The sequence below is a fragment of the Pezoporus flaviventris genome, unplaced genomic scaffold (genome assembly GCF_033815535.1).
Source record: "Pezoporus flaviventris isolate CSIRO_AGI_PZ_B2104156 unplaced genomic scaffold, CSIRO_AGI_Pfla_v1 ptg000006l, whole genome shotgun sequence".
Taxonomy (NCBI): domain Eukaryota; kingdom Metazoa; phylum Chordata; class Aves; order Psittaciformes; family Psittacidae; genus Pezoporus; species Pezoporus flaviventris.
Genome location: NW_026892554.1, coordinates 8,341,526 through 8,358,700, shown reverse-complemented (window position 1 = coordinate 8,358,700; position 17,175 = coordinate 8,341,526). Strand labels below are relative to the sequence as shown.

Below are 17,175 nucleotides of genomic sequence, written 5' to 3'. Positions count from 1 at the left end.
CCTGGGGCTGGCTACGTGCGCTCCTCCATGGCGGGACTGCGCACACTGACCAGGCAGCAGCCCCTGTCAGGCCGTGGCCATGGCTGTCACAGATGGGTTTCATTGAGGACACATGGAAGCCTGGCTTGGAGCTTGTTTTCATTTCCTTTTGAAGAAAGGAGGAGTCATGGGAGAGGAGGAACTGAGTAGCTGAGCCAGCTCTCCTGGACACGGATTGCGGTGCCAAGCGAGCTCCTGCTGTGGTTTCCGCTGCGGCTCTGGAGGCTGCAGCCCAAGGAGCAGGAAGTGGTAGAGAAGGAGCTTCAACTGGTGTGCCAGCAGTGTAGGATCCGTCTGGGATGGGAGAGAGGTTGAATCACAAGGGAGGGGCTCTGATGGACCTCGGGGTGAGTGGGGTGTATGCCTCTTTGCTAGCACAGGAGCTCCTGCTGAAGGCAGCTCCCTCCCGTAGCACAGGTCTCACAGGCACCAACATCCTGCATCAGTGGTCACCAGCCATCCCATACAGGGGCACAACTGCAGGTGGCCTCCGAGAGCTGCTTTGGGCTGCAGGAACCAAGGGAATAAGGAGCTGCCTTTGAGGTGTGATCACCCTGGATGCCCCCACTGGGTTGTGTGCCTGTGCGGGACAGAGGGAGGTGTGAAGGAACTGTGCTTTCCTGCTACCAGCCATACATGTGGCTACCAAAGCATGTATTAAAGGCCCCAAATACACCTCTCTTTAGGAAGAAATTAACCCCGGAGCTGTGGTAGATCTCCCCTTGCCTGCCTGACTCAGGGTGATCGGAGCAACTGGGAGGCACACGGAGGGCGGGCCAGGCAGAGCTCAAACCTTCTCATTATGCTGCGAGATACAGAGATCAAAAGGAAACTTCACAAACTAATAAGGCCCCTGCCTGGGCAGAGCCTCTTCCTGGCATGGATGGGTGGGATGGGAGCGGTGCATGAGCAAACTGCCTCTTCTTCACCAGCCGGTAAGACAGGTTCTGGGCTCCTTGCAAACCCCGTGGCACTGCTCTCTATTAGTGTTGCTGCATATTCATATAGCATTAGCACCATCAGGCTCCTGGCGTTTAATCAGGAAGCAAGCTTGCCTTGAGCCCTGTGAGTCCTGGAGGACCTTCTGTCAAGCGTATACCAGAAGCACAAGCACCAAACTGATGGCTTTGAGTAAGAAGGGGTTTTGTGCATGTGATAACAGGACAAGGATCCATCCCTTGCCACAGAAACTGGTGTTATCAAAAGAGCCTCCATAAAGCTATCAAGTACACAATTTAGTGCTTTGTGTCAAGGCAGGAGCTTGCCAAGGGTTTCCTGAAAAAGAACAAAAGAGTCAGGGCTTATCTGCCTACGGCATCTCCTTGATGCTCAGCAGGGTCATGCTGCTCGCTGCTGCTAATCCATAAGCAGTTTCAGTTGTGCATCACAGTGTACTTCACAGCGTCAGCTCCTCTTACCAAATGGGTGCTTGCAGCCAACAGCCCAGAGAGGGACAAGGCGAGTCTGGGACATCCATTGAGATGGGCACCATAGGAACTACCACCACACAGGGGTTTAGTCCTGTCCAGTGGTTGGTGCTGATCCAACCTCAGCAGGGGGACAGCTGTTTCCCAGGGGGTTCCTCCTGTAGCACATACAAATAGCCTCTGGAAATGTTGCTGGTACCACTGGCTGTGCGTAAGAGGCCAAGCGTGCATGCCTACCTTGTAGATGGACAAAATAAAGGAAGACATGTCCTTCCATGGAGCCCATCTGTTTCCCATCTGCCAAGTGGAGATGAAGGCAACACCTTTTCAGTTGGAGATAAGCATGGATAAATCCTTAAGGACTGCAAAGCACTTCAGTTCACAGAAAGGAGTTATATAAAGGTGCTTATATTAAGCACCTTACACAGACACACCAGCTCTAAGCTGGATATAATCTTGTTTATTGAGGTTAGAGCAAAGGACTTGAAGTTAAACTGGCTGGGATCTCATCTGAGCTCTGACACGATCTGCAGTGGGAATAGAGCAGAACTGTGGGACAGTGCTGCCCTTTGCCTTCTTCCTTTTAAATCACAGTGGTTTATGTACCCTGAAAGGGCACTTGGTAGCTGTACCGGGCTTTCCGTGCCCTGAGGGTATTCAGTATCTAGGTTTCTTCAGATAGTCCTGAAGTTCCTGGTATCTAAATATTAGTGTCCCTAAAAGTAGAGCCTCAGTTTAAAGAAACTGTTTCCCTTTTTTGGTGGAAAAGGCAGAGCCTGTGGAAAGCTTTCTCCCCCTATAAAATAAACAGAGGAGTCCAGCTACAGGCAAGGATTGTCCTGGCCCGTGGCTGTTGGAAACCACATGCTGGCACTGCCAGCAGTGACGCTGCAGGAGGTTAGAGATGCTGGCACTGAGCACTCGGTTATCCTGTTAGAGGGATCAGGAGCAGGCTGGGGATTAATCCTCTGTGACGGTGCTACAGATCACTTCTCCTTCCCACTCGGAGTCGCTGACACATGTGGCAGGATGGGAGGCTTGATCTTGCAGAGCAGGAAACCTTCCCAAGACCTGTGCTGTGGCCTGAACCACATCTCTGTAGGGCTATAGGAAAGAGCTGTGCCCGCAGGGAATGGGGCTGGTTACCTCTGCCAGGAGGTTTTTTGGGCCCTTGATGCTGGGGTGAGGGAGGAAAACCATCTTGTAGGGAGGATTTGGAAGCGTTTCGGGTGGAGAATCCCTCCGGGGTGTAACGGCTGCCTTTATTCTGAGATAAACATTAGCCAGGGAACTCCTTTATAGAACGCACAGAGGGGCTGCCACCCAAAATGATGCATGCAAGGGATGAGTGGGACTTTGCTGGGAGTGGGGGTTATCGCCGCTATGTGATAGTGGGGGGAAGAGGTCCCGTGGGTCAGAGATAAGTGTCTGAGAGGGAGTGGAGGGAAGGAACACGAAACTGTGGTGATACCCAAGCCATCACTGCAAACTCATCAGCCATGAGACGCACCCTGGCTGGTTTTATGGCAGATGGGGGCTTTAAGCTTGAGCAAGGGGCAGACTGCGTATTGTTCACCTCCCTTGTTCATGTGAAAACACCTTTGTATAGGCTTGGAAATAAAGAGCATTGCATCAGAGGAACGTGCAGCACCATCACCTATTTTCCTCTTTATCCCCTGAGCTACAGAACCGGGCTATCAGCTATCTGCATGGCTCAGAAAGGGTTATGGCCCAGCAAAGCCTGGCAGGTCTCCATGCAGAAGAAACCAAACCCAGTGCTAAATCCTGCTATAACAAGGCCTAAGTAGTCCCTGCAGAAGGGAGTGAAATTATGGCTGACCTTCGACCTACCCAACTCTTTCAAGTAGAGCCATCCCTTGTGAAAACTTGGCTCTATATGAGCCCAGGGAGTGGTGTTTCCATTCCTTGCTGCTTCCCTGTCTTTGACAGGTTGCTCCTCTCTTTTCTCTCACTCACAGAGCTTCCCTTTTCCAGCTGGCACAGCACAAGCTCTTCCCAAACCCAGTTTCTCACTGGAATCCCCTGCTCCATCACAGGTCTCCACTCAAAGAGCCACTGGTGCCTCCAGGAAGCACCATCCCTATGGAAGCATACCTCTGCCTGGCCTCCACCACTCGCTCTTTAGTATTCTTTCCCATGCATGTTCCTCGGGACATCGGCATTCATGCCCCTGGGGACAGAAGGAAAACATTTTGCTTTCTGTTTTTAGAGGCTCAAGATGTTTCTGCAGCTCCCTCTGAGTCTTGCATCCTCTCTGAGACCAATCCGGGCTGTAGCCCCTCAAGAGGCAGAACAAACACCCTTGTCCTAGTTGTTTGTGCACAGCCCTGGGAATCTTGCCCTGCGCTTTCCTCCTCCTGACCTTGTTTTCCTCGGAACACCACAGCAGTAATTACCCTGAGGTTGCAGGGTTATTCGAAAGCAAGTACTGTGTATAGTCCGCTTCCTCCTTTCTAGCTGCTGTTTCTCCCTCCACTGGAGTTCAGGTCTGCCTGGAGTTTCCTTTGCATGGCTGTTAATGGAAGGAACCAGCACTAGTGAGGATGGTTGGGGCTGGGTGGGAACACGTGTCCAGATCCCTGTGTTCCTCCAGCCAAATTCCTGGCATATTGGGGCAGCTGGATCTGGCGGTGGGACTGTCCCTGGGGTGTCATTCCCTGTCTGGGTGCTCCTATGGGCACTGGTTGATTGTGTCCAAGGAAAGCATTAACTGGATGTTAGAGGGGGGTGTAGAAACAGTGGTCAAAGTGCAGGGTGCTCAGGGAGGCTGCCCAGCTCGCTGCGGGCTGCGGTGGCTGCATTGCTAAAGCCAGAAATGGAGCAATACTCAGACAGAGTTGACATGTAAATATGAGCAGCCGAAGTGTCTGAGTTGGGTTGGTTAGTGCTGAAAGGGAGGGTTTTGCAAGAACAGAAAAATCAGCTTCATGCTTAGGAGGAGGGCTTGGAGTGGAATTCCGACGTGGGGTCAAATGATCCAGCATTCCTGTACTGTGCAGTTCTCTTTTCCAAAGTCTTTGCTGCTGAATATGGATTTAACATGAATATGCTTTAGCCCCATGGTTTCTGCCTCCCAGGTCAGAGCTCCACATATGGCACCATCTCGAGGGCACAGCTGGGCTTCTCCAGCCCTTGGTAGCTGGGCACAGCTCAAAGATGAGCTCGTTTGTGGCTGACCCAACAGAGCTATGGTGTGGTGCTCTGTGCAGAGCTGTTGTCTCCCCAGTCCCTTTCCCATGCACGCTTGGCCTGGCTGTTTTCCTTGATGTTGATTAGGAGAAGCTCAGGAGAGCCCCATTCCTCTGGCATGCTGCGTGCCGAGGGTGGTTCAGTGTGCCGGTGCGTGCCCTGCCTGGCAGAGGGGAAAGCCTCTCCAGCTTTCATCCCACCCATGGAGAGAAACGTGGGGGGCTTGTGCTGCAAAACACCTCTTCCTCCTGCCAAGTGCTGGCAGCCCCCATTGCTCCCGATCCAGCTCTGCCCCCTCTGCCTGCCAGCCAGGGCCGGGAGCCAGGGGCACCGCCACCCTAGGACCAAGGTCCGGTGCGGGTCTCTCCGGTGGACCCCGCACTCGGAGCATCCCCAGGGTGCCTGGTGGCTCCTTTGGCTACAGGGCCAGGTTCGCACCCCAGCTCCGGCCCTGCCTGCACTCCGCGGTGCCTGGGGCATCACCCCCCCATCCCGCAGCCCCTCCCGCTGCCCGAGCCCGCCCCGGGGGCGGGCGGCGGAGCACGTGGGGCCGCGCCGGGCCGGGCTGAGTCACTCCCTGCCCCGAGCCCCGCGGCGGAGCGGAGCGGAGCGGGCGGCGCGGCTGGGATCGCATCGGCGCGGCTCCGTGCGGCTCGGGAGCAGCATGGGGGCGGTGGCGGTGCTGCGGGTACCGAGGCTGTCGCGGGCACCGAGGCCGTTGCAGGTGCTGTTCCCCCTGGTGCTGAGGCTCTCGCTGCCTCTGGTCGTGACCGGTGAGTGCCTAGGGAGCCGGGTGTTGGGGATCAAGCGTGCCGAGGGTCAGGGATGGCGCGGGTCAGGGATGCGGGGGATCAGGTGCCCTGGGTGCAGGGGAGCCGGGGTGCTAAAGAGCCTGGGGTGCAGGGGAACTGGAGTGCTAGAGTACCGGGTGCGGGGGATCCGGAGTGCAGGGGATGGGGAGAGTAGGGGATCCAGGGTGACAAAGAGCCCGAGGTGCTGGGGATCCATAGTGCAGGGCATCTGGGGTGCCAGGGAGCCCAGGGTGCTGGGGATCTGGGGTGCCCGGGAGCGTGGGGTGCTGGAGATGCATAGTGCAGGGGATCCAGTGTGCCAAAGAGCTCGGGGTGCAGGGGGTCCGGAGTGCTGTGGATCCGGGGTGCCAGGGAGCCTGGGGTGCTGGGGATCTGGAGTGCAACAGATCTAGAGTTCAGCTGTCCAGGGTGCGGGGTTGTTTGGCGTGCAGGGAATCCGGGGTGCAGGGGATTTGGGGTGCAGAGCCAGAGGATCTGGAGTGCAGAGCAAGAGGGTCTGGGCAGGGGTGGTGTTGTGTGCGGGGGTGATGAATGAGAGGGTGCGCAGCCCTCAGGGCTGCTGCTGCAGGAGCGGAGGAGCTCAGGTCCACAGCCCTGTCCTTGCTCCTGAGCTCGGAATAGCTCAGCGGGGCTGTCCCGTGCTCTCAGGCTTAGATAACCGTGCCCACAATGTAAACAGCTTCCCTGGGACCGCCTGGCACAGCGCGCCAGGCTGGCCCTGCCAGGGGAACCCCACGAGAAGCAGCTCCATCATCACCCTGTGGGTCACGCCTGGGGTGGTTGACTCCAGAAGAGATGGGTGAGAAGGCAAAAGGGTAGCAAAGCCCAAGCGTGCTCTGGGACAAGGGACAAAGGGCAGCAGAAGGTGTGCTATGAGGAAGGCCCTGTTTGTGCTTGCTCCTTCTGGGCAAGAGATGCCCATTGGGCCCTCACGAGACAGGCTTGACCTGACCTCCCCCTGCCTGCTGGGATGAGCTGTCCCAGTTTTTGAAGGATGTTATTTTTGCCTTCCAGCCAGCCTGTGGATTCAAACATGCAAACATTTCCAAACGCAGTGGCTGATCTTTGTTGCTGTGGTTCCTGACTGTCCAGCTTGTGACAGCTCTGTCCCTGCCTGCAGAAAAGTGCCTGTGTGGAGAATGGAGATGCTGAACTGCAACAGATGAGAAATAGGAGCTTCCAAAACTACTTGCCACAGTGGAAAATGTGACCCATGTGCCTTGCTGCTAGGCAGGGGCCTGGCTAGGGAGACCACTATGTAAGGGATAATTCCTGGGAGGGAAGGAAAGGGAGTGTAGTTACTTGTATAGTATAAACCTGGGACCCTCCTGTCCTGACCCTTGCTCCTTCGCTGCTGTGTCCCACCCTATAGTATCCTGTGTTGGAGGCAGTGCAGATGCTGGGGAGCACACGTTCACTGGCGCTCCATTCATGGGGGAGCAGCCAGGTCCTGCTGCTGAACAGAAGCAGCTCTGTCCACTTGGCCTTGGCCAACTGCCAGGAATGATCCTTGGGATGGGGCTGGAGACCTGCTGAGGGGCGTGGGGCGAAGGCATCCCCACGTATCAGCAGGAGCTCTCTCTCCTCCCATGCTGTAGCTCATGGCAGTGCATTGATGGAGCATGAGGTCATGCAGAACAGGCTGGGCAGTGCGGGCAGGGACTTGAACCACTGCCCAAGTGTTTCTGCCTCCCGAGGCTGGGCTAAGGGAGCTACACCATCTTTTCAGAAGCCTTCATGGAACACTGGCCAGTCTGCCACCAGTGTGTACCCTGCAGATGTGGAGTGTCAGGAAGAGTAGGATTAACTCAGAGGAGCCCTGCTATTAAAAGACTAATGAGTGGGAGCTCACTGAGTATTAGCTTAGGCTAATGAGAGCTGTGCTGTTTGGTGTGGGTCCAGGCAGCGAGCCCACAGCTCATTAACTTCCACCTTCTCCAGGGCTTGCCTGTAGTAAGGAGTTATTCCTGGGTCTCCACCCAGCCCTTACTCTGATTCCTGCAGCATGGCAGAGGAGAGTCTGGCACCAAGGTATGTGCTGTCCTGGCACTTGGTGAGGAGTACCGAGGCATTCAGGGTGGGAGTCTGGTCTAGGTTTATGGATAATGCCACTGTCTTGCAGCTCTTGGGGCAGAATAAATTGAGGGTGGGAGGAATTTCACTGGGGTTCTTGCAGTGTGATTTAGCACTTCAGTGTTGAGCAGAAGGTTGTGGTGGGTTATCCTCGGCTGGTTGCCGTGAGCTGCTCCTTCACTCCCCTTCCTCAGCAGGACAGGGGGAGAAAAGCAGATGAAAAAGCTCCAGCGTGGGTCCTTCCCATGGGGCACAGCCCATCAGGAGAAGGCTGCTCCGGTGTGGAGTCCTCCATGGGCTGCAGGGTGGATATCTGCTGTGGTGTGGTCCTTCACAGGCTGCAGGGAGACAGCCTGCATCACCATGGTCTTCTCCATGGGCTGTGGAGGAACCCCTGCTCTGGCACCTGTCACATCTCTTCCTCCTCCTCCTTTGCCCGGGCTGTCTGCAGGAGGCAGGGACTGCTGGTCTCCAACACAGGAGCAGCTCCTGGTGTCTTGCAGAAGCCACCTTTGCAGCCCCCTGCAGCACCTCGCCGCATAAACCCAGTACTGTGGGAGATGTTGGAGGTGGATGAACAGCAAGGGAGGATGGTGCAGCCCGTGCAGGGATGTGCCTGTGGGCTGCAGCTGCCTCGTGGGAGCTGCTGGGACAGTGATGGAGGTCTGGCAGGCTTTGTGCAGGGATGGACACTGCGCTCCCTCCTTGCGTGTCTCCAGCTTGTGAGAAACAAGGCGTGCGGGCTCCCCCCTACAATGGTTTCTGGTTTGGTCTCGGGAGTTCTAACTTTCATTAGCAAAACTCAGCAATGGGACCAGCTCCCTTGGATAATCCTGTGCTGTTCATGCCTGAGCGAGCCCCAGCCTGGCTACCCCTGCTTCCCAGATAAGCATCAGATACACTGGATGCACCAAAAACGTGGGTTTCCCCTGGCTTGGGTTTGATGTGCAGGCTCTGTTAAACCCACTTTGTTGTGTGCCAGGGCAGGACAGGTCCTGGCCACTCTGTCATGCTCATTCTCATCACTTGTGAATGCCAGAGGTTCTGTGTAGGTTCCAGCAGCCTCTCTGGGTGCTCCCCTCCCTGCAGCATCCACAGTTGGAGTAGTTCCTGCTTTTGAGCTGGGATGCCTCCATGTGCATCCACAGGGCTCTGGTGGACACCGGCCTTTGGGATGGCTCGCAGTGACGTGTGGCTTTGCTTCCAGGAGACTTCTGCGACGTGAACCACTGTCAGAATGGGGGCACCTGCCTGACTGGGATTAATGAGACCCCCTTCTTCTGCATCTGCCCTGAGGGCTACGTTGGGATTGACTGCAATGAGACAGAGAAAGGTGAGGGGCTGACCCCTCACGGGTGCTCTGTGAAGGCCAGGAGCCTTGCAGCATGGTAGTGTGCCCTCATGGCCTTGGGGTCCAGCCCTGCTGATGGGCACATAGAATGGAGATCTAAGCAGGGATGCGGTGACCTCCATTCCTTGGGGGGAATGCAGTGTCTCCAGGGAGTGACAGCCCACTGGTGCTTTTATATTCCATCCATGCCCATATTACTGCTGTTTTCCCTTTCCCCAGGCCCCTGCCATCCCAATCCTTGCCACAACAATGGCGAGTGCCAGCTCGTCCCGAACCGTGGGGATGTCTTCACTGACTACATTTGCAAGTGCCCTGCGGGGTACGATGGGGTGCACTGCCAGAACAGTGAGTACAGGGGGAGAAGGGGGCTTAAGGGCTTGGGGACCCCCTGGGCAGCATTGGAGGGACAACCGGTGGGTGTTTAATCTGTGGCTGTGTTGGGCACTAGGCTCTATCAGGGACCAAGGGCTGGTTTGGACCTTGCAGGGTGGAGGGAAGGACCATGGCGTGGGGATGCGGCGGTGTCTGAGCTTTGCTCTGCATCTCTGGTGCCTTGAGTAATGGGAATAGGGGTGCCTCAAGGTTCAGCCTGCTCCATATGGGGTCCCAGCCTTGCCATGGCTGTGTGTCCTGATGCACATGTGGCAGCAGTCAGTAGGGACATGGCTTAGGCAGCTCTATAAGTCAGTGCTTCAACCTGTGCCACCGTATCAGCAGGGACCCTGCTGTGGCCCTGGCTGAGGGGACGTCTCCCCCTTTTCCTGCTGCACTGAATGAGGGGTGTCCTCCCCAGGACTGGCTCCTGGGTCTCCTCCTGAGCTCCTCAACTCTGTCCTAGACAAGAATGAGTGCTCCTCCCAGCCTTGCAAAAACGGAGGCACCTGCCTGGACCTGGATGGTGACTACACCTGCAAGTGTCCTTCTCCGTTCCTGGGGAAGACCTGCCACATCCGTAAGTCCCTGTCCCCCACTGCTCCATCTCTCATTGCCAGGAGAGATCTCACCAGCTGGTTTAGGGGATCTGAAGGGCAGCCACGGGTGCCTATGTGCTGGCTGCCCTTGATGCCAGCAGGGACCTGGTGGAGGGAGCGTCCCTGGGAAGGTGCTGTCTTCTCTGTGGGGGTACCCAGAGCAGCCCTTACCCTTGCTCCCCAAACCTCCGTGCTATGAGAGGGTTTGGTTTTGTGGATGAGGAGGGGGAAGTACACCTTCTGGACAGCCAGGTCCTTGGGCAGGTCCCCACCTCCTGCCCTGTCCCCAGACAAGAGGCAAATGGCTCCCTGGTTTTGCTTCCTGGTCACTGTCTCTCTTTGGTGCTGATGTCCCCACTGCCCCCAGGCTGTGCTATTCTCCTGGGCATGGAAGGAGGAGCCATCTCTGATGCTCAGCTCTCAGCATCCTCTGTCTACTATGGCTTCCTCGGCCTCCAGCGCTGGGGGCCAGAGCTCGCCCGCCTCAACAACCATGGCATTGTCAACGCCTGGACCTCCAGCGACTATGACAAGAGCCCCTGGATCCAGGTACCTGCAGCAGGACTGGGAGCACCGGCGCAGCGGGCAGCCCTCGTACCCATGGATGGTCTTGCTGGGCTGCTCCTATGGGGTTTATCTGGTCCTGGTGGCAAGTGTGGGGCTAAATTGCTGCACAAGGGGCATCTCGTGATGTGCCTGGGGAAGACAAGGTCCCTGGCGTTGAGATTTTCCCTTCCTTGCAGTACCCTGAGCAGCCCCTCTCCTGGTCTTGATGTTGAACATGAGCCCACCCTCCCATGCTTGGGCACAGGGCCTGTGCACCCCATCCTCACTGCTCCCTGCTCACACCCTCCTCCTTACCCAGGCCAACCTGCTGCGGAAGATGCGGCTGAGTGGGATCATCACACAAGGCGCTCGCCGTGTGGGCCAGCAGGAGTTTGTCCGTGCCTACAAAGTCGCCTACAGCCTGGATGGGAGGGAATTCACCTTCTGCAAGGACGAGAAGCAGGACACAGACAAGGTGGGCAGTGATGCTCTGTGTGAGGGCAGCGCTGCGGGTGCTGGGGTGGCTGCGAGCTGCATCCCAAACTGGCCCCATGTTTGGGGAGGTGCTTTTGACCTGGGTCAAAGGCACACTGGGAGCTGTCCTAGCAGCGAGACTGCAGAGGCAGTTCCAGTGCCAGGCAGCACTGTCTGGCTCTGTTTAATTGACCATAGTAAGCATAGCCAAAGAAGCAGTGCTGACTTATTTAGGTCATTCAGATAATGTCTTTATCGCTGACATGGGGACTGGGCATGGTCTGGAAGGGCTGGTGAGCGGATTATGTGTCTCAGTGCTGTGTCTGCACCAAGCATGAGCTGACTGTGTCTCACTCTCGAAGCAGGAATATTGCCATTCCAGAGAATGGCTGGGAGAATCTGCCTTGCTTTAGAGAGCAGAAAAGTTGCTCTTGTTTCTGCAGCAGTGGAGAAAAATGCAAGAAAACATGGCCTGACTCTATTTATTGTGTTAAAAAGAAAGAAATGAACCACCTCTGCTGCTTGTGATTTGAGGAGTATCGCTGTAGCTGGAGGGAGCTGGTGTTGCTTTGTGGGGCAAGGACAGAGCAGGGAATATAGCTGCTGCAAGGTCATGCACTGCTCCAGGGCACTAAAGCAGAGCCCTGCTTCCCCACTCGATGCTGAGGTCTGTCTGCTGGGCAAGGGGTCTCACGCAGAGGCTATGGCAGAGCCGGGACACTCTGTTGGCCGTTGCAGGTCTTCCCGGGGAATGTGGACTATGGCACCATGCAGACCAACATGTTCAACCCTCCCATCACCGCCCAGTTCATCCGCATCTACCCGGTGATGTGCCGCCGCGCCTGCACGCTGCGCTTCGAGCTCATCGGCTGCGAGATGAATGGTAAATGCCGGTGCCTCTCCTGAGTGTCCCCAGGGACTGCAGGGCAGGGGGAGACACGGGGCAGGGCATTGCCCTTATACTGGTTTGGATCCCCTGGGATAGAGGATTTGTTTTTCCCATACCTGCTATGTGATGCCTGGAAATACCCCTGGGTGTTTTGGGGAGCACAACCCATTAATCCCACCAGTTTAAGCTGCATTCTCACACTGCTAACACCTCCCAGCCCAGGGGTTTTATGGCACCCTTCCCATTCTGAGCTGTGAACTGTCTGCTTTTCCAGCTGGAGAGTCGAAAAGCACTGGAGGATCAAAGTCCTCTGGGAAACATGAGGAATGATTAGCCTGAGCTCTTTCCCTGTGCCTCTGGCATTCCTGTCCTGTGGCACATCCCCAGCAGCCAAGCAGGACCCATGTTGTGAGAGCAGGGTGCCATGGGGGCTTGGGTCACATCCTGCTGCTGTATGGGGCCAGCTCTGCTTTTGGCTGGGGATGTCTTTGCATTGCTCTCTTCACCCATAAAAGCAGCCTCCTGCCTCCTGCCAGAGCTGTATTCTGGAGCCAGGCTGCGCTGTGAGGACATCTGTACATCCCTGCAGCAGGAGGCACTGTAAGACAGGGAATAGCTGGGAACTATAATCCCAGGAAAAGGCAAGCCAGTTGTTCTGCTGATCCTGGCCGTGGGGGGAACATGGGAACGTGGGGTTGGCGCCCACCTGGGTTATGGGGTTTTGCCGTGGGCTCTTTCCTTTTCACTGTCTATAAACTGTTGTGTTACAGTGTATTTCAACACGGCAGGTTGCTCGGAGCCTCTGGGCATGAAATCCCGCCTCATCTCCGACCAGCAGATCACAGCCTCCAGCGTCTTCAAGACCTGGGGCATCGACGCCTTTACCTGGCACCCCCATTACGCTCGCTTGGACAAGACAGGCAAGACCAATGCCTGGACAGCACTCAACAACGATCAGTCTGAGTGGTTGCAGGTGGGTCTTGGTGCCCTCCCTTTGTAACCTCAGTTCTCTCCCCCAGCTCCTCCAGGTGTGCCCGGGTGCTGGAAGCAGAATGGGCACAGCGGGAGATGCTGGGATAGAGCAGCCGGAGCCCTGCTGTGGGGCACACAGCTGAGATTGCAGGGACAGGTCAGGATGGGGCCACCACCACCCACTTTAACAGCAGTGGGTCAGACACATCGGTGCTTATGGAACAGGGTGGTGCCGTCTCCGCAGACCTTCCCATGGGGTGCACCGAGCCCTCAGAACCCCAGTGCTGCATAACCCTATTGGGGAGTGCTGTCCCAGCCTGGGGTGACCGTGCCACGATCCTCCTGCTGCCCAGAATGTTGTGTTTCTGTTTTGCAGGAAAAATACTGGGTTTGCTTTTCTCTTCCCAGTCTGGAATGGGAACAAATAGTTTTGAAATTTCCTTCTCAGTTTCCTTTCCTCCCCTGTTTTTATCCTTTTCACATGATTTCATGACATAATAGGACAACGCAGTTTAAATATTTGTCCTGCTTTTTATTTGGGGAATGATTAAAAGCAGCTGCTTCGTGGCCCTAAATAAACCAGTTTATCAAATGACTGCTGGTGGGGTCGGGATGACACGCTGAGTTGGGCTGTTGCACCACAGGCTGACTGTGGACGTGCACGCAGATTTAGATGTGTGCTCACATACATACATGCACACGTGTGTATCTGTAGCTGGTTCTGCCCTCGATGAGCATAAAACAGGAACTAAATGAAGGAGACTTTCAGCTCTTTTGCTGGTTTATGTGTAGCGTGCCAGCAGCTGTAGTGCAGTGTGGCAGAGTAAAGAGAATAGAAACCATCTCACAACCCAACTGTCAGACCGTGCTGAACTGCATATTTTCTCAGCCAGAATCACTTTCCAATGGAAATACATTTCCTTTGGGAATCCTTTATTTTTTCTGAATTCAGATTTTTTTACTGTCATTCCCACATTGACCTTTTCAATGAAAAATATCAGGGTGGCAGCAGTAGGGAAGGGAGCTGAGATGGAGAGGTTTGTGTCCCGCTTTGGGTCGCTTTGAGGGATGCTGCAGTGGTGTTCTATTAGTTGCTGTGGTATTGGGGTGGGGGTCAAACAATGAGGGCCAGCACATCCCAGGTACCCCTGGGACATGCAGGATGCTCTGAGGTGGGAGGACTGCTCCTGCGAGGAGCCTCAACGAGCTTTGTCTCTGTGCCAGATCGACCTCCAGGACCAGAAGAAAGTGACGGGCATCATCACGCAAGGAGCCCGTGACTTTGGGCACATCCAGTATGTGGCAGCCTACAAGGTGGCTTACAGTGACAATGGCACATCCTGGACCCTGTACAAGGATGGACAGACAAACAGCACCAAGGTGTGTGGGGCAGGGCAAGGTGGGCAGCAATCTGGGCTTCAGGGATGCTGCTATGGGATGGGATGGGATGGGATAGTGGCAGGAGGTCCTGGAGGTGCTGACACCCACCTTTCCCCCCATAGATCTTCCATGGTAACAGTGACAACTACTCACACAAGAAGAACGTGTTTGATGTGCCCTTCTACGCCCGCTTCATCCGCATCCTGCCCGTGGCCTGGCACAACCGCATCACCCTGCGCGTGGAGCTGCTGGGCTGTGATGAGTAGGCACGTGGGGAGGAAGGACGGGGCTGCACCTGCCCACCACCCAAGCCTGCACCCTGCCCACCTCTGCCCGCTCCTGCTCTGACCTCACACCCCTCTCTTCATGTCCCCAAACTCGGCAGGCGGCCAGGAGGGCTCCCCTGCCCTCGTTGGCGCTGGGGCCACAGCATTGCACTTTACAGGGCTCTTAAGGTGGGATGTGGGGACAGCTCCTGCTCTTTCACCCCACTAGCCGGGGGGGAGGGGTCCCCCTTGTGTGACCGGGACTTGACTGAGGGACCTTCTCCAACTGGGGCTTTGTTGGAGGACCCCCGTCACACAACCAGGGCTTGACTGTATCCTCCCAGCTAAGCCTGGAGACACATTTTCTCCTCCTTTTTGCTTCTGCTTCCAGCAGAGAGGCTGCAGCCAGCTGCAGTCTCCTGCCTGCAGTGGGGCTTGGGGCTCAGCAGCTTTGGGGGGCTTAGGGTAAGCATCCTGGGCTTGCAGCCTCCAGCATCCCTCCTGCTTCCTGCATGGCTGCAAACAGGGGCTCTGAAAAACCCACTTGGCTGTGGTCCCCTGCCCATTGTGCCATGCCCTGGGTCTCCTTGCCTGTGGTGTCAGCGCTGCATAGTGTGAGGGGAGTGATGAGACGGCTCCTGTCAAGAGGCACCAGGTCCCTATTGCCCGTGGCTCTGCCCGCTGGGTGTGTTTTGGCAGTCGTTGCCCATTCCCCTTCCTGGGACCATGCGGCTCCAGCATCTGCCAAGTCTCAGCATTGCCCCTGTCTCCAGTTAGGGATGCCTGAGGTCCCTTGTCCCCAGAGCTGAGCGGTGATTGGGGGGGGGCCGCAATCTGGTGGTGGGGCAGAGGTGGTTTGTAGCCACAAAGGTGTGGAGGAACGATGGGCAGGGTGGGGTGGTGGTTAAACCACCACAGAGCGCTGTGCCATGACCCTTTTTGTACCCTGACTTCTTTCCCTTTCCGTGGGGTGGAGGGGAGCCTCTTGCAATGCTCGAGCCCTCGGGATTAGCAGTAGGAGATGAGTGAGGCCCAGCACTGGCATCAGGGTGTCCTTCCCTGGTGATGCTTCCCCTTCCTGCTGGGATGTGAAGTGGCCACGGAGCTGGGCCGGCAGCGGGATGGCTTTGCCAAGCGCCCAGGGAGCCTGGGTGGGATGACAGCAGTGGCCCTGCTCCAGGGTGTCTCTGACAGTATTAAAACCAGCTGAAACTGTTGGCTTGGCTGCTCTGTGCTCCCAAGAGCCACCTCCCGAAGCACAGTCCTTTGGGATCCCCCCTGAGCCTCCTCCATCCCAAGGGGCTGCCTCCTGCCATGCTGAACCCATGTCTCTGCTTTCGCAGCCCCTCCTAGCACCCTTCCCTGCACAAGAACCAGAGTACCAGTGCATCTTCCCTGCTGCCTCCACCCCATCGCAGCTGCCAGAGCCTGTGCTTGCAGCTGGACAAGCACAATGGGATGGGACATGGGGAGGGGAGGCTGCTATCAGCACCCCACGCCCTGTGTCTCCTCCTTTGGCTTTGATCCTGGAGCAAATCCATCAGCTGGGAGCAAAACCAGCTCTTACACCCCAGGGCTGCCCAGGGGATGCTCCCAGCATTGAGGACAGGGTCCCTGGTAGGAAAGGAGCACTGGGGTGGACAGGACAGAGGAGCTCTGCTCCCCTCCAGAGCCTTCTGCCCTGAAGTTATCATGAATGGCCCAGGACAACCTGCATCCCACCACATCTCTCCATCCCTGCAGCCCTGGACCACCTCTATTCACCTCTGTGCTGCCAGCAGCGCTCTGCTCAGGCCATGCATCCCCTTCGCAGGCCCCTGCCTGGCCCCTGGGCACCAGAGGGGCTGCTGGCAGGGACCAGGCTGAATCCACTGTGGCTGCTTGGTGACAAACAGCAGCCACAGCTCGAGCCAGTGACAGGCCGCCCGGTTCACCTCCAGACGTGCCACCCTTATCACGGGGAAGCTGGGGCAGAGATAACAGCAGCTTGTTCTGAGTCCAGCCAGGATAGCCCTGAGCTGGGGCACGGCACAGGCTCCATGGGGAGGGTGACGGGACCAGATGCCCTGTGTCAGAGCAGGGGATTCTGTTGTGGCCCGTTGCCACCCCCCAGGCAAACCCCTCTGACGGATGCTGAGCCCCTTCCCAGCTCTGTGGCATTTCCTTCCTCCTCCAGAGCTCTAGGATGGGGAGTTTGATGAGGATGAGAGTGCCCTTCACACCGTGCAGAGCGCCTCACGACTCATCCCCATGCCTCGGATGCTCTTCCTGGACACGGCTGGGTTGCTGGAGCAGCAGGAAGGCTGCGGCACCCCGCTGCTGCTGACTCGGCTGCCCGCGAGCCAGTTCCTCAGGAAGCAGCCGTCGGAGAGAGCATCCTCTCGCCTCCACCCGGAAAGCCCGGCACAGATCACAGCCGCCTCCATCCCACCAGGAACATGGGGTTTCCTCCCTGATTTGAGCCTTGGGCAGCAGGTTCCTGCTGGAATTGTCCCATGCAAGTGCCATTACACGGAGAAACCCCTTCCGTGTGGCTATGGAGGAGCTGTGAGCTGCTGAGGTTGAGGCGGGGAAGACACGGGTGACACTTTGTGGCTCCCATTCAGCCAAAAGCTCGGCCAGCCCTAAACACGTGCCATAAACACGTGCTCTCAGGTCAGAGATACCCTGGCCCTGTGCAGCTTCACTCACCCTGAAACCCACGGTCCCACCCTTGGGGAGCAGAACACAAATCCAGGATCATCCCTGAAGCTCCAACAATACGG

At 56.7% G+C, this 17,175-nt stretch overlaps 1 protein-coding gene across 4 annotated transcripts; it reads left to right on the top strand.

The window, feature by feature from the left end:
- The first annotated feature begins 4,779 nt into the window (after positions 1-4,779).
- Positions 4,780-15,626, top strand: MFGE8 (milk fat globule EGF and factor V/VIII domain containing). 4 transcript variants are annotated; one of them, XM_061446770.1, is made up of 10 exons: positions 4,780-5,449; positions 8,769-8,894; positions 9,132-9,257; positions 9,751-9,864; positions 10,251-10,432; positions 10,749-10,904; positions 11,642-11,786; positions 12,581-12,765; positions 13,989-14,144; positions 14,267-15,626. In XM_061446770.1, the coding sequence occupies exons 1-10, from the start codon at positions 4,795-4,797 to the stop codon at positions 14,408-14,410; spliced, it is 1,989 nt and encodes a 662-aa protein (XP_061302754.1). In that variant the 5' UTR covers positions 4,780-4,794; the 3' UTR covers positions 14,411-15,626. The 4 variants fall into 4 exon arrangements, with proteins under 4 accessions (XP_061302754.1, XP_061302752.1, XP_061302751.1 ...); XM_061446768.1 differs by having other exon boundaries at positions 12,563-12,765; XM_061446767.1 differs by having other exon boundaries at positions 9,706-9,864.
- Positions 15,627-17,175: the final 1,549 nt, after the last annotated feature.